The sequence below is a fragment of the Polyodon spathula genome, chromosome 23 (assembly GCF_017654505.1).
Source record: "Polyodon spathula isolate WHYD16114869_AA chromosome 23, ASM1765450v1, whole genome shotgun sequence".
NCBI lineage: Eukaryota > Metazoa > Chordata > Actinopteri > Acipenseriformes > Polyodontidae > Polyodon > Polyodon spathula.
Window position 1 is genome coordinate 26901170 of NC_054556.1, and position 27931 is coordinate 26929100.

General features: G+C 41.4%; 1 protein-coding gene across 5 annotated transcripts in view; it reads right to left on the reverse strand.

Annotated features, from left to right (window-relative positions):
• The window catches only part of LOC121298245 (solute carrier family 12 member 5-like), a 111688-nt gene that overhangs the window by 62158 nt on the left and 21599 nt on the right, over positions 1–27931 (reverse strand). For 4 of the 5 annotated variants that reach the window (XM_041225254.1, XM_041225250.1, XM_041225252.1 and 1 more), the window contains exon 2: positions 18593–18625. In XM_041225254.1, the coding sequence (XP_041081188.1) occupies positions 18593–18625 (33 nt within the window). Of the gene's footprint in view, positions 1–604; positions 1062–18592; positions 18626–27931 lie in introns of those variants that run through there. The other variant, XM_041225253.1, reaches the window with a different exon arrangement.

Genomic DNA, 27931 nt, shown 5'->3' on the forward strand with positions numbered 1-27931 from the left:
CAAAACACACGGACCAATGCATCGTCTTCCTATTCACATGACACAAGAAGCCCAGTCGCATCAAGCGCTTTTTGATTTGATCCCGGCAGATGAATACATCAGAGTGGAAATAACATTCAGTGATAATGGTTCAGTAATCTGATTTGTTAATTAATTTCTGTGTCATTTATTTCAGAATGCAGCTTATATATAGAGAGCAATTCTCTGCCAATAGGCGAGGTTTGAGATTCTGCCACTAGGGATTAGGAAACATTTTAGAAAATGTCTTACCTCTGTCTATTTTTCTATCAATCTCTATTGAACTACCTACAGAACACATACACACACACACACATACACACACACAGACACACACAGACACACACACACACACTGACACACACACACACATATACAAAATACACTGAGAATGCATACTTTAAAATATCTATCTCTCTATTTGAATATCTCTCTTTTTCTGTATGAGCTGTGCTGTACTGAACTGCATTGACTGCATGCATCCCTCGTGTAGTATCTTCCTATTTTTCTGTAGCAGACCCTATTATTATTCCTGTCACAGACCCCATGCAGCAGCAGCAGCACTCAGCTAGATTCCGTCACTCACCCTGGTTGGGTCCCCCATCCCCATCCTCGCAGTCTGTCAGGTTGTTGAGCATCCTCCTGCCCTGCTGTTCCCTGACTGGCTGGTTCCAGTAGGAGCCTGGGTCAGGTCCTGGGTGCTGAGCCTGCTCCTGAAGGAGACGTCCTCAAATAAAAATGAATCAGCACCAGCGGCTTCTTTTTTCGTTGTCTTTGTTTTTTCTATGCTTCTTTAAGGAGCCAGGTTTCCTTGTTCCCTCTTCGTCTTCTTCTTCACAGGTCTCACTGTGTGCGTGTGTTGCTTCTCTCTCTCTCTCTCTCTCTCTCTCTCTCTCTCGCTCTCTCTCTGTTTCGGAGTTTAGGAGGAGGAGGAGGAGGATGGAGAGATGGAGTGGTTGCAGCAGGAGTGATGGAACGCCTCAGTACACCTCAGTCTCACACACACTCAGCATCCACAACCGACCTGACAACTGAATTCATCATGCATTCAGGAGGTATTATCTCAGCTCTCTCTCTCTCTCTCTCTCTCTCGCTCTCTCTCTCTCTCTCGATCTCTCTGAGTGCCAATGGAAGGAGGAGGAGGGGGGGCTCCTCTAGCATCTCTCTATATGTCTTGTATAATGTAGGGCTTCCTGGATAGACATGCTGTATATTCATCCTCATTCTTTCCCATTTTGTTGTTGTTGTTTGATTACTTGCTTATTACAGGCAGCTTAAAAGACATACTGCCTTTGGTTTTCAGTTGCGTGTGTTTTGATTGATGTGACGATGTTAATCTATTAATTCACTGAGCAGTAAAGTGTATTAATTATTGCATCTTAATTAGGTTTAGAAATGCAGCTAGAGAGATTGACATTCAGGGACAGTGGCTCCTGTTGAGAAAGGGGATGACTTGTGGAGATTCAGTACAGTGATGAAGGACAGCTGGACAGCCCAGTTCGAAGGTGCCCTGGTGCAACACGCAATATCAATGTGACTAGCCCATAGTCTTTTCTGCTTTTCAGTGAGAGTGGAACACCCCCCTACATACCGAGTATAAATATAGTGTTTTCTGTTCTTTTCTCATTCTTAGTCTTGGCCTCTACACACCGGATGTGATGCACACGTCACACAGAACCAAGACAAAAACAGATTTCTTTTATTTGTACGCTCCGCGATGGGCGACACAGAAGCGATGAGGAAAAAAATAGGATTAGCATTTATTTTGTCATGCGGCAGCTGGCAAACTGACCAATGAGGAACAGCTTCCCTTGCGCGCCTTCTTCAGTAAACAATCGTGGAAGAAAAGATCATTCTTGCAGCATCAAAATACCCGGAGCTGTACAGTAAAGCACACAAAAATTATAAACACATGGCAATGAGGGACAACAACTGGCAGTCCATTTCCAGGGTACTGGCTATCGCTGTTGTGTACGATTCGTTTACCTTTACTGAAATAAGCATTCTGAAGAGCTAGTAAGTATTCTTTATACTCTCTCATACGTGTGATTTCTTTCACATCGTGTCCACTGTGTGGAGACCTTTAGCTTATATTTCACCAACTCATTTGTATTCACACTTGCATGGTTTCTTTGGTTTCCAATTACCCTACTTGTAGATCGATAGAGAATGCATCTTGTACAGTCATTGTGATCCATGAGGACTGCAAACAGAGACCCACACACACACACACAGTACAGCACAGACAGACCCAACACACGTCAATAACAATCCAAGCTTGTCTGCAACAGATCTGTATCAGGTAGCATGAAGACCGCAATCAGTGTGACAACACGACTAATGTGCGTTGATGCGATGGAGCATTCAGACATGCAGCAGAACACCACTGATCAGACGTGATGGTTGCATACACTACATCAATAACTCTAGCCAGACACCTACCGGTAAACCAGAAGGGTTGTATTCACCAAATGTTACTGCGACAAATTCAATAGAGCTAATATTTAATAGCAGGGGTGTCCAATCCAGTCCTGGAGGGCCAATCCACTCCAGGTTTAACAGGTGAAATGAGATCATCAACTACATTAAAGGTGTGGATGAAGGTTTAATTTGTTAAACAATTTAGAACAGGGCTGGAACAAAGACCAGGAGTGGAAGAGCCCATTTTGGACACCTTCAGTGCACAACCTGCAGTGCCGGGTCTAGAGCCAGCAGAATAATAAAACTTGCAAACAAACTCAACTTTAAAGCACACGAGGTGGTGGGATCATCTGAGGCAGCATAACAATACAATGCAATGAAATGCTTAACGAATGCGTTATAAGAAACAATACACATTTTTATAACACATCATAAAAGCTTCCCACTGCACTGCAAGTCATTTATTTTATATAGTAAACCGGGATCCCTTGACAACTGTCGCCAAGACCTTTAAGAATCTGTTTACAACCCGGTTGCTCTTTAATGGATCCTTACATTAAAGCCTGACCCTCTCCTGATCAGTGTGAGGTGACCAATTAAACCAAGGGATGCACCCTGTGCACCGTGAGAACAGCATACTCTGAGGAGCGGAGTTCAGCAGACGAGACGCAACTGCCATTTTCTGTCCTTGTATCTCGCATCGATCCTACCTGCTTACCCTTGCTGTTCTTTAAAACCACATACAGGAGGTCTTCATAATCAAAAGCTTATCTGATTATACCCAAATACAACCCAAAACAGCTACAGGAGGGTAGAAGAGACGATTCCGCTTGTGGGGTGACAGTCGGACAGTCAGACAAGCGGACAGAGCTTTCAATCAAAGGCAACTACTAACCACACATCAAGGGGGCATTCAGACAGCATTCAGTATCTCTACGCATAACAATCTCCACTTCCACTTCACAGAGAAGACTATAAGCACACCACTACAGTGAACCCTAAACACAACGCACTAAATCAACAAGTGTATAGTAAGTGGGGTGTTGCTGATCGTGTTATCACTGCTGTGTTTGACATCCAATGCACCTTTAAAGTGCTTCGAGATCCAGCACTTCAGTGTTCGAATAAGCAGTTGAAATGTAATTATTGCTGCTGATGAGCTGACAAGCTGATCCCTGCAGACTCTTTCACTCAGCAATGCAGGATGCTAGGACCAGCACTGCTACTGCAGAGAAAGGCACAAGCAGGAGAATGAAGGATCTATTCAGCTGTGAATAAGGAAGGGTCAGGGGTGGCTTCATTGAAGCTCTGTTACATTTCAGAAGGAGCTGATCATGTTAACCCCATCCTATATGTTACAGAGACCAGAACCAGAGGACAAGGCTGGAAGTGAAGTGGAGACGGACTGAGGAAAGAGGGAAGGAGACTCTTCTTCACACAGAGACGGTGCTGGAATCGCTCAGGTGCTGGGGACCACAGGAGACCTCCTCTAGGTTGACTAGCACTCAAGAAGATGCTTAGGGTCTTCCAAATTCGTTTCCATCTGCAGATTGCAGCCGTTCCAACACTGGTCAGTGTAAATAGTCTCTGGCACAAGGACTGGCCATCACATTGACCCGGGCAGTGCCTTGCTGCACTGACTTTCAGTCGTGTTCAAGGTCCGGTGAAACAGGACCTCTAAACCTGGCATCATGGGAAGCATTGTCCACTCATAGTTTGAGGAAGGCATTGCTCCAATTCACCTTACTGACCTGCTGTAACCTGCTTTAGTCTGCTCCTCACAACCCACTGAAGCTGGGATTTTAAACAGCCCTCCAGCCCATCTTAATTCACCGGGACTTTAAGACAATGTGGATTTATTTTTTTTACTTTACTGAGATAAAATCCTTCCTACGAATCCCTATTGTGTTCTCCAGCGTGCTCCAGCAGCCTTGCAACAAGTGGGCTGGTAGGAAACATTAGCCACTGAAACCAGATCGTGATTTGTTTGGTGTGCGCTGCAGTCCAGTGCTGGTGGGAGAGCTGTAAGTGATGAATTGCACTAATCAATCTCGGGTGACACAACCAAAGCATGAATTAGCATATCACTGTCACCTTGAGTGAGACACAAATAAAATGTGTTGTTTTCTTCTTCATTTTGGGCAGGGGAAAGGGGAGAGGAAAGTAAATTCTGCCCAGCAACGCTTCCCCATTGGCTGAAAACTAAGCAATACTCCACCCAACGGAAAGCATTCCACCATTCTGATTGGAGTGAAGCTTGTAGAAAACATGCATTTGGTGATCTTAAAATATAAAAATATAAATATGAACACTGAAAGGCATTAAGAAACTGCTGTTCCTTTCTTAAACAAGACATCTTTATCTCCAAAGCCTCTCTCATTATAATAAGCGTCCTGCCATCTAACCAGATCATGCTGTGCTAAATAACCAATTTCAGGACACAATGGAATCAACGTTTTGAAAGACAAAAATAAAAGGCATATTAATTAGCGCGCATTTCAGTAAATGGATGACTATTCAAGGATTCCATTTAAAGAACCATTGTCTTTATGTGAAGCAGAATGAAGGAATTAAAGAAGGCAACAGTCTCACAGCAACAGGTCCCAAAGGAGATGAGCGTCAACACACAGTAAGACTGGAAGTGAAGACAGAGCATCTACGCCTCTCTGAGCACTGCCCCCTTGAGGAGACCAGTGTTCACTACATTACTGAAGTACAGTACTGAATCAGTGTGCCTATTGCTACAGATTGTGAGGGGAAACGCATCATAAAACCCAGCCATCTAGCCAGACTGTCACAGCTTAGAGGTAATGCCTCTATACATGTGCTGACACACAGTTTGCCCTGCTTAACTCTAGAATACCTGGAAGCCGCCCTTTACAAGGCTCCAAACATGGGCAGGCAAACCATGTCATGGAATTTTATCGAATGCCACCATAAAACAGGAAGCTAATGCTGGTGCTTCTTTACTGACTCTACAAGCTGTGCTTGTAATGATTATTGATCTCCATACGATGCCATTAAATAAAAAGATAAATAAGAATAACTATAAAAGCAGTATTAATTCAATAAAGGATGGGGTTCTGTGTTAATAGTCTGAAAGCAGTATTAATTCAATAAAGGATGGGGTGTATTAATAGTCTGAAAGCAGTATTAATTCAATAAAGGATGGGGTTCTGTATTAATAGTCTGAAAGCAGTATTAATTCAATAAAGGATGGGGTTCTGTATTAATAGTCTGAAAGCAGTATTAATTCAATAAAGGATGGGGTTCTGTATTAATAGTCTGAAAGCAGTATTAATTCAATAAAGGATGGGGTTCTGTATTAATAGTCTGAAAGCAGTATTAGTTCAATAAAGGATGGGGTTCTGTATTAATAGTCTGAAAGCAGTATTATTCAATATGGGGTTCTGTATTAATAGTCTGAAAGCAGTATTAATTCAATAAAGGATGGGGTTCTGTATTAATAGTCTGAAAGCAGTATTAGTTCAATAAAGGATGGGGTTCTGTATTAATAGTCTGAAAGCAGTATTAATTCAATAAAGGATGGGGTTCTGTATTAATAGTCTGAAAGCAGTATTAATTCAATAAAGGATGGGGTTCTGTATTAATAGTCTGAAAGCAGTATTAATTCAATAAAGGATGGGGTTCTGTATTAATAGTCTGAAAGCAGTATTAGTATTAATTCAATAAAGGATGGGGTTCTGTATTAATAGTCTGAAAGCAGTATTAATTCAATAAAGGATGGGGTTCTGTATTAATAGTCTGAAAGCAGTATTAATTCAATAAAGGATGGGGTTCTGTATTAATAGTCTGAAAGCAGTATTAATTCAATAAAGGATGGGGTTCTGTATTAATAGTCTGAAAGCAGTATTAATTCAATAAAGGATGGGGTTCTGTATTAATAGTCTGAAAGCAGTATTAATTCAATAAAGGATGGGGTTCTGTATTAATAGTATGAAAGCAGTATTAATTCAATAAAGGATGGGGTTCTGTATTAATAGTCTGAAAGCAGTATTAGTTCAATAAAGGATGGGGTTCTGTATTAATAGTCTGAAAGCAGTATTAATTCAATAAAGGATGGGGTTCTGTATTAATAGTCTGAAAGCAGTATTAGTTCAATAAAGGATGGGGTTCTGTATTAATAGTCTGAAAGCAGTATTAATTCAATAAAGGATGGGGTTCTGTATTAATAGTCTGAAAGCAGTATTAATTCAATAAAGGATGGGGTTCTGTATTAATAGTCTGAAAGCAGTATTAATTCAATAAAGGATGGGGTTCTGTATTAATAGTCTGAAAGCAGTATTAATTCAATAAAGGATGGGGTTCTGTATTAATAGTCTGAAAGCAGTATTAATTCAATAAAGGATGGGGTTCTGTATTAATAGTCTGAAAGCAGTATTAATTCAATAAAGGATGGGGGTATTAATAGTCTGAAAGCAGTATTATTCAATATGGGGTTCTGTATTAATAGTCTGAAAGCAGTATTAATTCAATAAAGGATGGGGTTTTGTATTAATAGTCTGAAAGCAGTATTAATTCAATAAAGGATGGGGTTCTGTATTAATAGTCTGAAAGCAGTATTAATTCAATAAAGGATGGGGTTCTGTATTAATAGTCTGAAAGCAGTATTAGTTCAATAAAGGATGGGGTTCTGTATTAATAGTCTGAAAGCAGTATTAATTCAATAAAGGATGGGGTTCTGTATTAATAGTCTGAAAGCAGTATTAATTCAATAAAGGATGGGGTTCTGTATTAATAGTCTGAAAGCAGTATTAATTCAATAAAGGATGGGGTTCTGTATTAATAGTCTGAAAGCAGTATTAATTAATAAAGGATGGGGTTCTGTCTGAAAGCAGTATTAATTCAATAAAGGATGGGGTTCTGTATTAATAGTCTGAAAGCAGTATTAATTCAATAAAGGATGGGTTTCTGTATTAATAGTCTGAAAGCAGTATTAATTCAATAAAGGATGGGGTTCTGTATTAATAGTCTGAAAGCAGTATTAATTCAATAAAGGATGGGGTTCTGTATTAATAGTCTGAAAGCAGTATTAGTTCAATAAAGGATGGGTTTCTGTATTAATAGTCTGAAAGCAGTATTAATTCAATAAAGGATGGGGTTCTGTATTAATAGTCTGAAAGCAGTATTAATTCAATAAAGGATGGGTTTCTGTATTAATAGTCTGAAAGCAGTATTAGTTCAATAAAGGATGGGGTTCTGTATTAATAGTCTGAAAGCAGTATTAATTCAATAAAGGATGGGGTTCTGTATTAATAGTCTGAAAGCAGTATTAATTCAATAAAGGATGGGGTTCTGTATTAATAGTCTGAAAGCAGTATTAATTCAATAAAGGATGGGGTTCTGTATTAATAGTCTGAAAGCAGTATTAATTCAATAAAGGATGGGGTTCTGTATTAATAGTCTGAAAGCAGTATTAATTCAATAAAGGATGGGGTTCTGTATTAATAGTCTGAAAGCAGTATTAATTCAATAAAGGATGGGGTTCTGTATTAATAGTCTGAAAGCAGTATTAATTCAATAAAGGATGGGGTTCTGTATTAATAGTCTGAAAGCAGTATTAATTCAATAAAGGATGGGGTTCTGTATTAATAGTCTGAAAGCAGTATTAATTCAATAAAGGATGGGGTTCTGTATTAATAGTCTGAAAGCAGTATTAGTTCAATAAAGGATGGGGTTCTGTATTAATAGTCTGAAAGCAGTATTAATTCAATAAAGGATGGGGTTCTGTATTAATAGTCTGAAAGCAGTATTAGTTTAATAAAGGATGGGGTTCTGTATTAATAGTATGAAAGCAGTATTAATTCAATAAAGGATGGGGTTTTGTATTAATAGTCTGAAAGCAGTATTAGTTCAATAAAGGATGGGGTTCTGTATTAATAGTCTGAAAGCAGTATTAATTCAATAAAGGATGGGGTTCTGTATTAATAGTCTGAAAGCAGTATTAATTCAATAAAGGATGGGGTTCTGTATTAATAGTCTGAAAGCAGTATTAGTTCAATAAAGGATGGGGTTCTGTATTAATAGTCTGAAAGCAGTATTAGTTCAATAAAGGATGGGGTTCTGTATTAATAGTCTGAAAGCAGTATTAGTTCAATAAAGGATGGGGTTCTGTATTAATAGTCTGAAAGCAGTATTAGTTCAATAAAGGATGGGGTTCTGTATTAATAGTCTGAAAGCAGTATTAATTCAATAAAGGATGGGGTTCTGTATTAATAGTCTGAAAGCAGTATTAATTTAATAAAGGATGGGGTTCTGTATTAATAGTCTGAAAGCAGTATTAATTCAATAAAGGATGGGGTTCTGTATTAATAGTCTGAAAGCAGTATTAATTCAATAAAGGATGGGGTTCTGTATTAATAGTCTGAAAGCAGTATTAATTCAATTAAGGATGGGGTTCTGTATTAATAGTCTGAAAGCAGTATTAGTTCAATAAAGGATGGGGTTCTGTATTAATAGTCTGAAAGCAGTATTAGTTCAATAAAGGATGGGGTTCTGTATTAATAGTCTGAAAGCAGTATTAGTTCAATAAAGGATGGGTTTCTGTATTAATAATCTGAAAGCAGTATTAATTCAATAAAGGATGGGGTTCTGTATTAATAGTCTGAAAGCAGTATTAATTCAATAAAGGATGGGGTTCTGTATTAATAGTCTGAAAGCAGTATTAGTTCAATAAAGGATGGGGTTCTGTATTAATAGTCTGAAAGCAGTATTAGTTCAATAAAGGATGGGGTTCTGTATTAATAGTCTGAAAGCAGTATTAGTTCAATAAAGGATGGGGTTCTGTATTAATAGTCTGAAAGCAGTATTAGTTCAATAAAGGATGGGGTTCTGTATTAATAGTCTGAAAGCAGTATTAGTTTAATAAAGGATGGGGTTCTGTATTAATAGTCTGAAAGCAGTATTAGTTTAATAAAGGATGGGGTTCTGTATTAATTTTCTACTCCTCCTCCAAAGCAGTTTGATAGCACCTTTTATAATTTTAATATGCATGCAGCTCCTATAATGATACAGTATTATGAGCCCTATTGTAGCCTGTGAGCGTTTGCAAGTACATCCTAATTGGAATGAAAATACTGCACAGCACGTAGTGTTAACCCTTTATTTCTCTTTATTTCAAATGCATCGTGGTGCTGGAGTTAGTTTATTATGTTTATTTATAACTGTAAAGTCTTTTGGATGTATATATCATTTCAGGAGCCCTCAGTTTGGGGTCCTTTTTTGTGATGCACTATGATCTGGCTTCTGAGGTATGTGTGTCTCTTAAAATCATTTTTCAAAACTGTTTTATACATTATTAGAAGAGCACAAGGTTACTGTGTAAGAATGTTTTCATGAGATGTTTTTATATTGAAACAATGGTTTAAAATGTTATAGTTTAAATCTTCTGTTTAAAACAAGTTACAACGCATTGCAGTAATTCAGGATACTTATTTTTGCAAAAATAAAAAAAAAACATTAGTAAGTGTTTTTAATTCAAGATAACAGATCAAATGGAAATGCATAACACTGTGAACAGTTTAGTAATTGCAGTAGAACATTATATTTTACTGTTATGCAAAAAGGAGGAAAAGAAAGTTTAATCTTTGAATTGCTTGAGTGGCATTGCGTCAAATACAAAAATAATAAATAGCTTTCAGAACCGTTTTCTGTATTAGAAATATTTTTCCAGTTTAATAAAGTGGTGTACTATGAAGAATAGCATCTTATTTTGAACTGTGTTATTGAAATGCATTTTGATTGATTTTTATTTTAAATGCACTGAATTCCCTGGTATGAAACAGACATGTGCTTTAGTGCACAACGATACCAGTGATTGCACGGCAGCTGGGTGCAGGAGTTTAGTTTTAGAAGCTGCATGATGCTGCCTGTATACAGTGAATTGTGCACTGTTTGCTCTACTGTGGTCATGCTTCGACTCACACGGCTGCATGTAAATGCATAACTGTAACTGTGTCTTTTGTGCTGCACTCTGAGCTGGCTGCACTATGTAAACTGTGTCTCAGATGCTCAGTTATGAAATGTGCAAAGCAAGATACAAAGCAAGCCTGGAGTCATTTATTATTTTTCTTAATGTAGGGGTAGACCTGGCCACCAGCGACACGGGAAATCCACTCTTGCATGTCCAGCTTCCTGGCGCTTGTTGAGAAGTGTGTATTGGAACTTAACCTGGGTACACACTTTCCCTTATTCAGAATAGTCAGGGTATGCTTTAGCAGGGCATGCATCTATAACTTCAAACAGTCTTGAAATCTAATGCAAAAGTTTGAAGACAAACAAGAATTTGGGCTGTTGCACTGATGAAGGCACACTTTACTGTCCTACACAGTGCCCTTTATATAGTAGTGATAGAGAACTAGCATGAAGCCTCTACACTTTACTGTATATAGCAGCGATACAGAACTAGCATGAAGCCTCTACACTTTACTGTATATAGCAGCGATACAGAACTAGGATGAAGCCTCTACACTCTGCTGTATATAGCAGTGATCATGAAGCCTCTACACTGTACTGTATATAGTAGTGATCATGAAGCCTCTACACTGTACTGTATATAGCAGTGATCATGAAGCCTCTACACTGTGCTGTATATAGCAGTGATCATGAAGCCTCTACACTCTGCTGTATATAGCAGTGATCATGAAGCCTCTACACTGTGCTGTATATAGCAGTGATCATGAAGCCTCTACACTGTGCTGTATATAGCAGTGATCATGAAGCCTCTACACTGTACTGTATATAGCAGTGATCATGAAGCCTCTACACTGTGCTGTATATAGCAGTGATCATGAAGCCTCTACACTGTGCTGTATATAGCAGTGATCATGAAGCCTCTACACTGTGCTGTATATAGCAGTGATCATGAAGCCTCTACACTGTACTGTATATAGCAGTGATCATGAAGCCTCTACACTGTACTGTATATAGCAGTGATCATGAAGCCTCTACACTGTGCTGTATATAGCAGTGATCATGAAGCCTCTACACTGTGCTGTATATAGCAGTGATCATGAAGCCTCTACACTGTGCTGTATATAGCAGTGATCATGAAGCCTCTACACTGTGCTGTATATAGCAGTGATCATGAAGCCTCTACACTCTGCTGTATATTGGAGCTTTTAAATGAGCCCATTGGGTTATTTGAAGTTTTGCACAATATGATCATGTGCTGGCTGCGTCCTCCCCAGCGCCAGCACTTATGGTTTAACAGTCCATTACCCAGATTGTTCACAGCAGCACTAAAAAGCTCATCACTTGAGCATGGGGAAGTTAATAACGACGGGGAATTGAAACGGGGAGTCAGTCAACAGTAACACAATGATCAGGGCTCAAGGAGCCACTGAGGCTGGGTGAGTTAGCGTGGTTTAGGGTGAGATAATCCACCTGCTGGGAACAATAAGAGTGTATCGTGGCGCGTCACGTTTAGTACAGTGCATCACACCCCCCAGGATGGAGTTAAACACCTTCATTAAGGACCCTCCCCCCAAGAGCTGGGTGGTGAAGAGAGATTATCCATTACTTTCCTTCTTTCCTATCTCTGTCTGCATCTGCCCATCCACTCCCCTTTATCTTTCGATCTATCTATCCCTATATGTAGCTATCTATAGCTCTCTCTCTCTCTAGTAGCTCTTTCTATCTATCCATCCTCCTCTCCTTTTCTCCTCTTCTGTAATCATCAGTCTGCTCATCTTTGTCTAACGATGTTTAGCATGATGCAGAGCCCCATGGACTGGTATTTTAGGTTCCATTTTAATCCCTCAAGCAGGGCTATTCTGGCAGTGACCAGGTGTTGCCCTGGCGAAAATGGCTTTGATGACACTGCAGCTGGAAAGACAGCCCAGGAGCCCGGTCCAGTTAGGGGGTGGGGGGGTTACCCTGTCAGTGTGCCCTCTAGATTACTGCCCTGCCCAATGAGAGCAGCGCCACTGCGGCCTGACGTAGGGATCAGTCGATATGTAATATTAATACTGTAATCTGGAGATTAATGCCGTGATGTGGGTAGGGGTCACTTCTCATGTTTAATATAATAAGTGTTCAGGGCTGGAGTGGAAAGAGAGTCTCATATTCAGTTTGATCATACAGCTCATAAGAAACAATGCGCTGAATGCAACTTGATTCACAGTCCTTGTTATATGGATATTTGCTCAACATTATTGTATATGCTTTGGTCCCAGATTAATGCATTCATTTTGAAACAATGTATCACAGTCAGGTACTTTAATGCACGGTGCAAACACTGTTTATTTGATTTGTATTCATTTATTCGTTCATGCATTATTTTATTACATTAAACAATGAATTGATTGCTGCTGTAATTACATTTAGCTTTGAGCTTGAGCCATACATTTCAATTCTCCGCTGTGCCGAGAAATATCATTTAACAAAATCATGAATAAAAAATGAAACGCTCAGTTTTGTGAAACGCCAGGGCCCAATTCCAGGTTTGATCCCGACAAACTGTCACGCTGGCTGAAAAACCAGAGTCATTTAAAGATGAGGAAATGTCAAGGCAAGCTGGGAATTCAGAGGGCTCTTTTATTCCAAAGGGAAATAAAAGGCCATTTTAAAGAAGATGTGAAAGAACATTTCTTGCAAAGCCTTGGTTATTATCCTGACCCCTGTATAGCAATCTCGTTATCTCTGAGTGGATCTGACACTGCGCACCTCCAATAAGATAACACATCGTTACCGGCTGATATAACTGAAGGTTCAGTTCTCCATTTTCTGTCTGGTGGACATGTTTTCAGATGGTTCAAAATACAATGCTACCTCAACAAGGATACCACGATATACAATGCTCCTCAACAAGGATATCATGATATACAATGCTTCCTCAACAAGGATATCATGATATACAATGCTTCCTCAACAAGGATATCACGATATACAATGCTTCCGCAAGCGAGGATATCACGATATACAATGCTGCCTCAAGCAAGGATACCACGATATACAATGCTTCCTCAAGCAAGGATATCATGATATAAAATGCTTCCTCAAGCAAGTATATCATGATATACAATGCTGCCTCAAGCAAGCATACCACGATATACAATGCTTCCTCAAGCAAGGACACCATTAGACCACTTGAAATGATTGTTCAAAGAATGCGTTTAAATCTGGCTGTGGTTTTGTTAATGTGTATTGCATAGGGAGGAAAAAAGCCAAAAACTCAATGTAGAGAATGCTGCATTCCAGCATGTTAGCGCATTTGTTGTTATCATAGCAACAGAACCCCTTGATGGAATTACAGCCTTAGTGCATGCACTTATTATTATTATTATTATTATTGATTTTTATTGTGTTTCTGAAAGAACAGTGCATCTCCCTTGTCACACTGCAGTAAAAGTTCAGATGAGTTCAGATATAACACAGGGACCACAGCATTCCTAACCAGGATCAGCCCTGAATGGAGATGATGGTGTTTGTGCTGGGGTATTATTGGGTGTTACTGGGCATTACTTAACGTGATGAAAACCATATTTAGATAATAACGTCTCCTTCCCTATGTGCCATAGGGTTAGGGTAAGGGTTAGGGTTAGGGTAAGTGTTAGTGTGGGTGTTATTGTTAGTGTTAGGGTTAGGGTAAGGGTTTAGGGTAAGGGTTTAGGGTTAGGGTAAGTGTTAGTGTGGGTGTTATTGTTAGTGTTAGGGTTAGGGTAAGGGTTTAGGGTAAGGGTTTAGGGTTAGGGTAAGTGTTAGTGTAAGGGTTAGAACTGTCGTTCTTACCAATCACGTCAAACACTCAATTTTGATATTTTGGTTAATCAAAAAGCATCATCATAAATCTAGCCTTTCTGGAGTTTAATGCAATCTTATAATAGAAAAATGATAAACCCTTGCCCTTGGCTAAATAACATGTGATTATTGCAGGATTTGGGGAATGCAAGTAGTATACCATAGTATTATTTCAGCAACAGCTGACACCCAGGAGCTATTGGTGAACTTAAAGAGTGGGGAAAGGGTTAGGGCTATAGAATGAGATTGAATTAAGGAAAAGAGTGAAAGAGAGATAAAAAAGGAAAGGAGAGAAAAAGAGGGGGCTGGGAGGAAGGAGAGGTGTAGAGCCCTTCTGTCTTGGGGAGAAACCCCTTCTCTCAATCCAAGCCACCACTTCAACGCCACCCCCTCCCAGCATCACTTGAACCAGCCAGTCACCCTGCTGGCAGCAGGTGTCAGCTTCAACTAGGAATAAATCCTGCTAGTCAGGGAGCAGCAGCTGGCTAGCTTCTCAGTTTAATAGACTTTGTGATTCATCTCTCAATCTTGTATATACCTGAATGCATATTGATAAAAGGCAGAGCAGAGTATATTAGTTTATACAGCACAACAAGCATTGTGATATCCAGAATCGAATTTCTTTTTCACATGCGGCAGTCATGATTGAATATCATTTTGGAATCTATCTTGCAGTCATTCTAATCCAAAGACAGAATGAGCGGTCGAATCGCACTGCTCCAAGTTACGCTGCGTCGCTAAGCAGATGTGGCGCTGGAGACGAGGAAAGTCATTATCCGATAGCAGCTGCTAAACACAGGTTTAAACAGAATATCCTGTGAACGTCCCTTTCTGAACATGCAAGAGCACAGCCATGGGAGACAGAGGCTGATACTAAATGATACTGTGGCAGAGCAAAGCTCTGCCCTTTTTAAATTGGCAGGGATGGGGTTAATTTCCCCTACCTGCCTGGGTTTATTATGTTCAGGTGGCTGGGGTTGATTAGTTGATTAAATGATTAACTTAATTAATGATCAATCAGCGCCCAGCCACCTGACATAAAAGGAGGCCTCTGCTTCTCATTAGGAAGCAGGTTGTGGGTTGTGGGTTGTGGGTTGTGGGTTGTGTGATTTCTACATCCAGTGAAGGCATTGCCCAGCCTGGAAACCTTTATTTTTGTAAGTTTGTTTTTTGTACTGTTTTTTTTGTGTTTAAATCCCTTAATTTTGCCCTTGTGCACTTTTATTTTTGTGTATTTATAATAAAATAATGATTTTTTTGAACTGCAGACTGTCTCTGGGCCTCTATCCACTCGCCAGCCTGCCACAGATACTAAATCCTGTATCAGTAACAGGCACATGCTTTCATTTTATTTTGTATGAATCTAATCCAAAGCCAGGGTGTTAAACCTCCTCTCACCTTCAACCCCCTTGGGAGAAAGCGAACTCTCAAAGCTCCTGCTGGGGTGCTTGCTTCAGCATCTAAAGTAAAGAACAGATTGATTTCTGAATGTACGTTTCGATGTGTTTACTAGGAGGACTCCCTCAGGGGTGTCCAGTCCTGGGAGGTTGGATTACCCTGAGCAATACTGTAGCTGGCAGGTCAGTGTACTGAACCTCAAAGGATAAATGATAACACCCCCAGCCTGTGTGATTTTCCAAACGTCTCTTTCAGGTAAATTTCAAGATCAAAAGATCATAGCTCTTTCTTCCACTTCGATGAGGTCCCTCTGACTGATCTGCATTGAAAGAGCCTTTTGAAGTAGGAAGGAGGCTTGATTCATAAACATGAAAAACTGCCGTTTCAGACCACGGTAATAACTCTCTGAAAAACAGCTACAATTTGTCCCACTTCAGGGCTTGTATATCAATTAGGTTTTGTACAGTAGATTTGAGCCATTTTATTATGTATATATTTTTTATTTATTCAGGATTAGTCTATGAAATGCAACCCCCTCGTTCACAGGGACATCCCAACAGCAGCAGCATGACAATCGATCGATTGATCAATCAGATAGACAGGCAAGGGAATAATAATTTAAAAGCAATCACAAAACAATTAAAAGAAAGGGGGGGCACTGGGGAACATACACTGTGAGTGTGCTTTGAGTGACAAAACTGCCCTTTCAACCGTCTCTCTGCTGGAAAGCAGGTTTGAATCGAATCTCTGCCCTTTCGACCGTCTCTCTGCTGGAAAGCAGGTTTGAAGCGAACCTCTGCCCTTTCGACCGTCTCTCTGCTGGAAAGCAGGTTTGAAGCGAACCTCTGCCCTTTCGACCGTCTCTCTGCTGGAAAGCAGGTTTGAGCGAACCTCTGCCCTTTCGACCGTCTCTCTGCTGGAAGGTTTGAATCGAACCTCTGCCCTTTCGACCGTCTCTCTGCTGGAAAGCAGGTTTGAATCGAACCTCTGCCCTTTCGACCGTCTCTCTGCTGGAAAGCAGGTTTGAATCGAACCTCTGCCCTTTCGACCGTCTCTCTGCTGGAAAGCAGGTTTGAAGCGAACCTCTGCCCTTTCGACCGTCTCTCTGCTGGAAAGCAGGTTTGAAGCGAACCTCTGCCCTTTCGACCGTCTCTCTGCTGGAAAGCAGGTTTGAAGCGAACCTCTGCCCTTTCGACCGTCTCTCTGCTGGAAAGCAGGTTTGAAGCGAACCTCTGCCCTTTCGACCGTCTCTCTGCTGGAAAGCAGGTTTGGAAGCGAACCTCTGCCCTTTCGACCGTCTCTCTGCTGGAAAGCAGGTTTGAAGCGAACCTCTGCCCTTTCGACCGTCTCTCTGCTGGAAAGCAGGTTTGAAGCGAACCTCTGCCCTTTCGACCGTCTCTCTGCTGGAAAGCAGGTTTGAAGCGAACCTCTGCCCTTTCGACCGTCTCTCTGCTGGAAAGCAGGTTTGAAGCGAACCTCTGCCCTTTCGACCGTCTCTCTGCTGGAAAGCAGGTTTGAAGCGAACCTCTGCCCTTGCAACCGTCTCTCTGCTGGAAAGCAGGTTTGAAGCGAACCTCTGCCCTTTCGACCGTCTCTCTGCTGGAAAGCAGGTTTGAAGCGAACCTCTGCCCTTTCGACCGTCTCTCTGCTGGAAAGCAGGTTTGAAGCGAACCTCTGCCCTTTCGACCGTCTCTCTGCTGGAAAGCAGGTTTGAAGCGAACCTCTGCCCTTTCCCTTCCTCTTGTTCTACAGCGGAGCCTGGTACTTCATTTGTGGCTGGCTGGAGCACAGAGCATGACGGTTGTAAATTCATTCTCTTGCATTTGGCCATATGTGCTGATCAGGGCTCTTTTACACTTCATTTACTGGCTGCAGTGGCTTTCTGATTTATTCACTCTGACACCGTGGGGCTACCTGCAATCTTCAATGAAGTGAAGCCTCCGCGGCACCATTAGCCAGCCACCCAGGACCACAATTACCAACGAGCGATGCAAAGGTCTCTATCACTTTACATATAACCCTTACCCGATCCATAACTCTACCCCTAACCCTTACACTAACCCTAACCCTAAACCTAACCCTTTTTGAATACAATTGTGTACCTATATATATCATACAAAAATACATAATAACATTGTAATCATGTGTAAGTGTCTCCTCTGCTCTACATGTCCAGAATGTATTATATAGGTACAGCTCAGGGGGTTTGAGTAGCTCAGTGCAGGGGCTGTGTAGCATGGTCTCATCTAATCTACCCGTCCAGAATGTATTATATCAGTGGGTTTGAGTAGCTCAGTAAAGACAGTTCTGCCAACAGTGTGCAAAGGTATGATGGCAGTAACACCCCCTACAAGTGTCCGTGATGTCAAGTGGTTTCCTCTGTTTATTACCTGGGTCTGCGCCAGTCCCTTATAGCAGTGTGAAGGATAATTCTGCCACAGTCAGGCCTGACTCTGCTCCCCTGTCTCTAATTCTATCAGATCCCCCCCCCACCCCCTTCTCATAACTGTTACACTGCCATTCTCTCCCAGTGTCCTGAAGGAGACACACATCACAGTGAACTGGCCAGCCTCCCAAATTAAAATACCATTGCTAGAGCTAGAAAATACAGCCACGCTTAAGAGTTACTGTAAAGATGCATCTATAGAGATGTTACGGATGTCATTAACAATAAACAGCAGCCCAGTCTTATAAAGCATGTAATTAAGGCATTGCAAGAAACCTTGGCTTTGTTGTGAGTACATCATTATCAGCACATTTCATCGCATCTTCTGATGCAAGTCCTGAAACCAAAGTGGGACTGAAAACCGCAGTGCTGTGGATGCTATTCTTATCCATTTTAAGCCCTTTGAATTTGCAGTTCTTTCTTTAAGTGTTACCCTGTGGGGGAGAAACACACACACTCACACAAATAGGCAACCTTTCAGCTTGACTCTCCCTGCTGTATACAGTAAACTCAGATTTAGCAGATGAAAGAAAAGGTCTCTGAACCTACCTTTGGAGTGAATCCTCACCAACTGCACTGGGGCTGCAAAGAGAGAAAACAACCATTCAGAATCCAGCTCCCTGCGTAGTCTTTAACACGGTAACCCTGGTTGGTCAAAACCTTTTGTAGATATCACATGTTTATATAGCCGGCCCTTTTATGTGAACTTGGCCATGCTTGTAAAGGTTTTCGAACCGATAAAACCTTTTAAAGATGGGTAAACAACTTTGTGTAGACTAGGACTTCTAACCATCCAGTCTGCTAGTCTGTCACAGTGCATAGCTATCCTTTAACCGGGAATGGACCCAATGAAAAGCAATTAAACCGACACAGTGTTCAGCACCAAGCAGGGAAGAGCAAACAAGCACTGTTCAAACACAGCACAGCACCTCATCATAATCTCCCTTTCATTAGCACTCTACGTTTCAATATATAACCAAGCACTCTGCTTGCCTTTTTCATGGCTTCCCCAAACTGTGTGGTTGCTGACAGCAATGCAGCACATTTTTGAACAGTATATTCTAGCCCAGGTCTGTGTGGTGTCAGTAATGGGGATGAGAAAGAGCAGGGGTCTGAGCACTGAGCCTGCTGAAATGATGCTTCTCTTTAAACAGTCCTTTTGTTAACCCCTGTAGGGATGATCCCAGGCTGACTGGTCCGTCATTTCATGGGGGCTCCTAGAACCTCTCCAGAGATCACACAAGCCCTCCAAGCAGCAAGTTAACAAAGTCCTGTGCTGGGGAAGACTCTACCAAACCCAACTGTTCACTGAATTAATGGAGTGAATGATTGATGGCAGCTGTCACTTACTGCAAGCTATAACATATTACACTCTGCAGAAAGGAAATGGAACAAAATTAGTATTTAGAGGAAGTCGCCAAAGGCACTTTCTTTTCTTTTTTTCATGCATGGCTGTAATCTGCTTCAGTGAGTTTTGCATCGCAAACTGTAACCATTTGTGTCTTCTGTAAATGGGTATATATTATTTTTGCAGGTGGCTGGAATTCAGAGCGAGGTTTTCCGTCATTTGCTGCATTGCATTTGTCACCTTTCTGGCTCTCAGAATAAATCACAACAACTTGAAGGGAGCGGAGAGAATGAGTCGAGGAGACAACCTCGGCCAAACCTGCTGATTTACTTCCCTGCAGAATCCTGGAAACAGATTTAAAAAGTTGAGACACGCAAATTTGAATTGTGAGGTATGTACAGAGAAGAAACTAACCCTACAGCTAAACACATGTAAAGCAACAGGGTTATTTTGAACACACACACATAGTATATATATATATATATATATATATATATATATATATATATATATATATATATATATATATATATATATTGGAGAGGAGGCTCACAGAGGGAAACTATGGCCCCCGAGGGAAGAACTATATTTACCAACAGGGGACTGTGATGCCCGAAGCTGCAGGTAACTATAGTTCTTCGTGAGGGGCCTTTAGTTTCCCACTATGAGCCGAGGTCTGCAGTTCATATTGGTCGTACGAATCAGTCAAAAAGTCATCTTTTTGAAGTCCACAGCATAGAGTTATTAAAATCGCATCACATGTTGCGTTGTTGTATGAAGAGAGGAAGGGTGTTCAGTGTGTCAAGTAATTAGAGAAGGTTTGTAATAAAAACTATAGACGGCAAGCAGTCACAGGGGCAGTAGTTAGATCTGTTTTTGGTCCTGGGATGAGGTTTTAACCAATCACATGCCAGAACTCCTAGACTAATTCACACACACACACACACACACACACATATATAATGCTGAAAATACACTATAAAAATATATATATATATCTGAAATGTGTATGATAAAATGTTTCTATATATACAGTAGCACCTGAAATATAAGATACAGTTTATTCTTTAAGCATATTTAACACATAACCGTGATGTATGTTTAGAACATAGTACAGCAAAAATAGATTGAGAGAGGTTTCAGACATGTCATTTTGATAGAGATTAGATGTATTATAGTCTGTGTGAACAGTACTAATTGCAGAATACTTTACAATGAAACTAAGAGCTGCAATTTCCAGCTGCAAACAACACAATGTGTAACAAATTCTGCTGCAAAATGGTCATTGGAGCATCACTCAGCGCCAAGCCCAGGATACGATGTTGTACCCCAAGGCATACTGTAGGACAAGGGAGCAGACAACAAGTGGAATAAAATGACATTGCTATTAATGTAAAGGGTGATAATGAGGTAAGTGTGCTTACTGCATCGCAAACAAGCCTGCGTTTTCTCTAAATTAAGCAGTGATCATCAACTGCACTCAGACTTCACTGCAGCTGAAAGTATTCGCTCGTTAAATTCATTTTTGTTTGCTAATTACAACACTGCTGTTTGACTCTTTTTTTTATTTTTAAAGAACTTGGTCGCTGCGTTGCTTTGGTCCAATCTAACTTTCCTTGTGTGAATTTCATAATGCAAGCTAACAATGCAGTCGTGGAGTCCAATAACGTTATCTGCTTGGGTTAATAATACACTGGGGGCCCAATCTCATGAAATCAGTTTCAGTATTGTATTTGGAGCGTGGTCTTTGCTGCAGTTGGCGCAAGATTCACGGGCTGCTCTAAACAGAAGCTCTTGTGTAATCCCATTTAACAAAGTTTTATGTGCTGTCAATTCAGTGCAGGATTTACTCCCCCCAGCACGCAGGGGCTGGACATCCTTGGAAAAGAGATGCTGCATTTAAATCTACCCAGCACATAGAAACTAACTTCAAACGTGCTATTTCTTTTTAAAGAACTTTTACCACTACATTAGAATTTAAATATTATTTTCAATTTCATATTGGAAACCCTCCGTTGTTTTTGTAGCGTGTAATTCTGTAAAACATTTTATGCACAAAATGAAATCCACTGACTGGCTGTGAGATCCAGATAATGCAAATATCATTGTTCAGAATCTCTGCACATGCAACAGAGAACACAGCTGCTGTTTCCAGAGACATAGCAGTCCTGTTTAAGTGCCGGTGTGGGGTCCTTCACCTGCTGTGAATTCTCCTGAACACCCCCTAAACAGAAGGGGGTGCTGTGAAACCAGCACTTAACTAATTAAACAAAAACACTGGTAAAAGGACTGTAAACGAAATGTTCAAAGAAAGAACTGAACCACAATAAACGGTAGTAGCAGTAGTTGTTTGTTGACTTAAGTAATTAGCTTTTTAAAAAATCTTAATTAACAAAGAAGCGTAGCTGGAAGAGCTCTGCTCTTTCCTGTCAGAGTCCCTCAGTCAAGCTGCATTTCAAAGCCTTGTCTCCCCCTGGGGCTTCTCAACAGTCTTATTAATTTGTAAATGTATTCCCTTTTTCTCCTTAACATTCCACAGCCAAAATACCCGTCTCATTTTTAATTTATGATTCTTATTATCAGGAGATTCTTGCTGGATCTCTTTGCAGCAGCACACATCACCCCTGCCTCCTCCTGGGGCTTGCCTCTCGGATGCAGGTTCGAATCTGCCCCAGTAAGTCTGAGAGGCTTTGTCCTTGGAGTCTAACGCAAGCCAGGACCCCTATTAGAATTCTGGTAGTGCACGTCTTCAAAAACACGCCGTAAGAGCGTCTAAGAATCTTAGCATATACACAGTGCATTTACAACTGAATCTTAGAATATACACAGTGCATTTACAACTGAATCTTAGAATATACACAGTGCATTTACAACTGAATCTTAGCATATACACAGTGCATTTACAACTGAATCTTAGAATACACACAGTGCATTTACAACTGAATCCTAGAATATACACAGTGCATTTACAACTGAATCTTAGAATATACACAGTGCATTTACAACTGAATCTTAGCATATACACAGTGCATTTACAACTGAATCTTAGCATATACACAGTGCATTTACAACTGAATCTTAGAATATACACAGTGCATTTACAACAGAATATACACAGTGCATTTACAACTGAATCCTAGAATATACACAGTGCATTTACAACTGAATCTTAGAATATACACAGTGCATTTACAACTGAATCTTAGAATATACACAGTGCATTTACAACAGAATACACACAGTGTATAGGTTGGGGGGTTGGGGGGTTGACTTATTGTTGGTAAAAGAATAGTTAATACACTATAGTTAAGATCTAGGTTAATATATGAATGTATCTTTCCATTTCACTGAACCTACTGCAATTACAGCTGTTGCTTCAAGAAGGAGCTCCAACTAACGAGGCCCTATTTTCCATCACTTCAGTGCAAAACAAAGAGAGAGCGAGTGGAAGTGGAAGAGTGCAGCTGCGTGGTTTTAAAGCACGGCACAGACAAAACACTGCACATGAAAGATGCTCAGGGTTTAAAAATAGCCCTAGCCGGCGGAGCTCTGGTCATGTCATGAATTACAGAGCTCTTTCTGGTGCTGTGGCCGATGCTTGCATCCTCTGCCAAGGCAAGCGCAGTCCGGGGCAGTGAGGTGTGAGAGATGGGCGTGTCTCTACGAGGACATGGATGGCACTGATTGGTGGAGAGGTTTTGAGAAGCAAAGCACCATGGGAGCTTGAGGTCTGTTTTATGGTAATTATCAAAACACAGCCGTTGTCTCTGTTAAAAATATATCATGCTGATCCAACCCAAACCAAACCAATTTGAAAACAGCAGTGCTTGTTTTTGTTTTAGTTTTTTTGCCTTCCGTTCTCTTTCCAGCTTGGGCATGTTGATCCCTCTCTCTCCAGTGAGCGGAGAAGATGGCTTTCTGAAAATCCTTCAAGAGACTCAGAGGGTCATTTACAGCTGTGACCTTGTGAAGTCCGGCAGATTCACAGAGACCACACCCAGATTAACTCCTCCTGCAGATGGGCTGGGTGAGGGCTATGCAGGACCAAGAGGTTAGTGAGTTGCGGTCCCAGCAGGTACACTGTCTGGCCACTTTATTAGGATCGGTCAACCCAATCGGTCAACCCGGGCAGCGTACGCACATCCACTCCAAACTGCCACTGTTAGTGCATTTAACATTGCTGCTATGGAACAATGGAAGTGGGAGACATGGAAGTAGCCTTTCTGAAATCAGCTCAACAAGTCTTTCATTTCCTTTCACTTCTAATCCTTGAATAGCGGACAGCACTACAGGCATTCAGGGAACCCAGACTGCTTGAGGTTCTGGGGTACCCTGTCGTGCTGCCGTGGATCTGAACGTGCAAACATCACTGCTGTGTATCTGATGACTGGCGGGGTGGTTAGAGCTACGAATGATGATGTGCAAAGGAAGCCACAGTGGCATTGCCCTGGAGGCAGATAAGCAGGATCTCCTGCCTAACCAGACCTCTGCTAGAGCAGCCAAGTCAAACTGCAGCTATTGCATCATCAATCGCTGCTTTTAATCTATTGAAGCATTGGGTCTCAGGGATGATGACGCTCTTATTCCTTGAATATAGTAACTGTAAGAAACACAGTGAACCATTTATAGGTTGTCTGGAAAGGGAAGAAATCCTTAAATCCTGAACAGCTGGTGACTACTAAGTGGGAATTGAATTATAAGAAATAAATGACTCCAGTACAGCAAATCAGTACAGTACAGAGAAGTCAATGAAGAGGTTCTGTGTGACACTACCCTTCACACCACTGCTAGCGTTGGAGGTGCTATTGTTAGAATGAGATGCTCAAACGAAGCAGTGTTCAGTACAGTAGATCAAATGGTATTTCATTTTAAAATAATGACATACGTGCAACTTGCATGGCTTTGTTTTTTTGTTTGCAATGGTTTCCAAGCAGTTTTCAGCTCTGGTGCTGAATTATTAGGCTTGCCCGAGCGTGTCTTGGATTCCAGAAAGTCGCATGAGGGGCTGTTAACTCTGTTGGCTTCACCCTCCCTTAAGAGAATAAAATGGAAAAGGTACAAAAACCCATTACAATGTCTCTTTAGGCAAAGGTGCCACACAGGGCTGCCATCACACTCGTTTCCTCCTCAGTGCACATATCCTGACTCCTGCAGTGCCCGGGAGCAGGGAACAGAGAGATCAGAGACTGCCCATAGTGCATCGCTGTACTGCCCTGACATGAGCTCACAAGCACAGCAATACAAACTGAACGCATCAATAAATAAACACGTCATGATTTCGCAATGATGAGGCATAAGTGGCGCAGTAATGGGGTGGAAAAGGCCAGGGAACAGGAGGTAACAGAAGTGCAGAGCCACATCAGATGGGAAAAGTAGCCAAGTGACTTTACAGCTCCTTCACTGCTAGGTGAATTGAGCTGTCTTGCTACAGCCACAGGTTCTCACAGAGGTAGAAGCAATGGGAGTGGGCCTTGATGGATCTATTTCGGTTTCTGTGCCCGAGTCCTATTGAAGCTGACAGATTCAAACAGCTACAGCCGCAACCCTAATCAGGCAGATAAAAGAGAGCTAAACGCTTTCACCATGAGACACAAAACAAAGGGTTTCTCCTTCCCTGTGTTTATCCACGGTTTTATTCTGGGAAGATCTGTGAGGGGCATCCCCGATCAATCCTACTCTCTGAAGCCCAGTCTCTGATCTCCACCCCTCCCCACACTGCCAGGGGCTCACAAGCAGGCTGGGCTGCTCCTCCTGATGGATCGATAGCTGTGTCCTCACACACAGCACTAGACCTCCACATTATTCTCTATTTAATGCCTGCTCTCATTTTTAATCATTTCCCATCTTTCTTTCTTTCTTTTTCTCATCTCCCATGCATCGCAGGTGCATAGCAAGCGTCTGCAGTGTTCAGCCTCCACTCTTCTCTTGTCAGTCCCGCTCTCTCAGGGGCTGGGTGCAGAGTTTCTTTATTATTTTTCTGGCAGTGCAGTTTCTTTTGTTCTGATGTTTCGGTGCTTTGTTTTTCTTTTTTAATTAATAGTTTCACCTTCCACAGACTAGCTAACCTCATAAACAAACTCACTAATCAGATCCCTGGAGAAAACACTGCATCCTGAGCAAGACATTCCGACAACAAACGACGACAAGCTGCACATTGAGGAAAACTCATTTCCCACTGGCATTTCCAAACAGCCACCGGATCCAGCGAGCTACAAGTGAGATACTCAATTGATAATCCCAGCACTCAGAGACTGCTGCGAAAACGTTTTTCATATTAAAGCATTAAAAATAGAGGACAGTGCTGTTCCATTAGATTTCTTGGAAGGTTAAAAGTGCCAAGGGCTGACCCATGGGATGGGGCAGGGCTGGGGCTTAATGCTTGGAAAACAGAAAGTAAAAAAAAAGAAAGAAGGAAAGGCCAAAATAAGAACACAGTGAAAGAACAGAAAAATAATTTAAGAAAGGAACGGACAAAATAAATATTTTTAAACATCCAAAACACGCCTCCACGTCCAGAAATGCACTTTTGGCAGCAGCAGCAGCATCAGGGCCTGGAATGCGTTCTCTGATAAACACTGATCTGACATACCTGCTCATCTACACACTGCACCCTGCACCCTCTTCATATCAATGCAACACAAGACAAGCCCTGCATTCCCTTTCACTTCACGCAAAGCTCTGTCCTTCCTCTCCACTGCACATTAGAGATACAGTGAGCCCTGTCCTTCCTCTTCACTGTACGTGAGAGATACAGTGAGTCCTGTCCTTCCTCTCCACTGTACATGAGAGATACAGTGAGCCCTGTCCTTCCTCTCCACTGCACGAGAGATACAGTGAGCCCTGTCCTTCCTCTCCACTGCACGAGAGATACAGTGAGCCCTGTCCTTCCTCTCCACTGTACATGAGAGATACAGTGAGCCCTGTCCTTCCTCTCCACTGTACATGAGAGATACAGTGAGCCCTGTCCTTCCTCTCCACTGTACATGAGAGATACAGTGAGTCCTGTCTTGTTTGTTTGTTTGTTATTTTGGATGTTTCATGCTCTGCAGCAGAAGAGCCTGTTGTTTTTTTTTTTAAACTCCTTTACAAAGAGATGCATTTCGTCAAATCCCCCATCGAAAAAGGATGGCTGTTAAAAGCAGAATTAAGACTGCCATTTTAATCTAATGTGTTGCCAGCTGCTTGTCTACAGCTTAGGTTCAAAGCAACTTCAAAAGCCCCACAAACTTGCATTAATTGAAGCCATAAACACACAAAAAGTTCCTATTGCAACAAAGTAACTTTGTTTTTGGTTTCACAAACGTGCTCTTGGTAAGTACTTCTGCGTGAATGGGTCTCGACACATTGAGAGGTGAATTGTCAGTTCTCTTCTGTGCTTTACCAGTTCAGCCTCTTACTGTTTTATAGTTGTGCTGTATTGATGCTAAAGAACTAATTGATTTGACTTTTTGCATAGGTGCAGCATGTCGCGCCTCTGCCACACAGTGTAAGAGACTGCTTCAGTCTCCAGCTGGTTTTATTATTAGAAATGCATTTCAAATTTTGTCAAACACTGTAATCTGTTTTACCAATACAATCCTCTCAGGCCAGCGTCCTGATCGCTTCACTGGATCAGAAGGCATTTAGTCAAAAACTCCCCAAGCGCTGTGTGGATTAATCCTGCCAGCCCTGTAACACAATCTGCTCTATTTCCTTGAAATCCTGCGTTTTAAAAACGCAGTGCTTCTAAATAACAGGCAACAAAAAACCTTAGAGTACAAAGGTGCGTCTCCAGAAAACAGCCACGTCTGTGTGGCGATCAAACAAGCTTTCTTTAAAGGGATGAAAACTTTCCACTGAATTACTGGGTTTTGAAATGTTACCAAAAACTGACAACTCAAGACGTCTAATTTAAGGGCTTGCAGAAGCAGTCTTTAATTATTCCTTACTCCCCTTTTTAAAATTCAGAAATAAATAGGTAACAATGACAATATGGTGTGAATAGCTTTGAGAATCTGGACCCATGTCTTTCCCCTCAGTAATCCAGTCCCGGTTTTTATTTCAACCTAGATCTAATTCTAAAAATAGAACTGTATTTCTTTCAAATCAGCCCGGCTTTCCATTATTCCAGAGAACATTGCATACGGTGTTCACAGATAACCTGCTAGCAGAACAGGGACACAGGGGAGCTTGTGGTAATGACGGAATTCTCTACACGCTACACATTTTGATGATTTGTAGCACTTGACTGAATGAAAACAGCAGGCTTTTTAGAGGTATTACTGAAGCCTGGTGCTGGAAGTCATGAACTGTCTTCTTATCTCTGGGATTCTGGTCAATGTGTTCTGGACCCTCATGCTGCCTTCCAGGGACAGCTATTGATCCCTTCATTTTAATACAGTGCCCTTTGACCCCAGAAAGCATGGCCTTTGTTTTCTGTAACCATGGCTACCACACCGTCTTGCTCTATGCTGCAGTGCTGCTGGAAATAGCAGAGCCCAGTCCCCTTAGTATCAGGAATGTGGGTCACACGAGAAAAACATGCCAGTGCACAATGCATT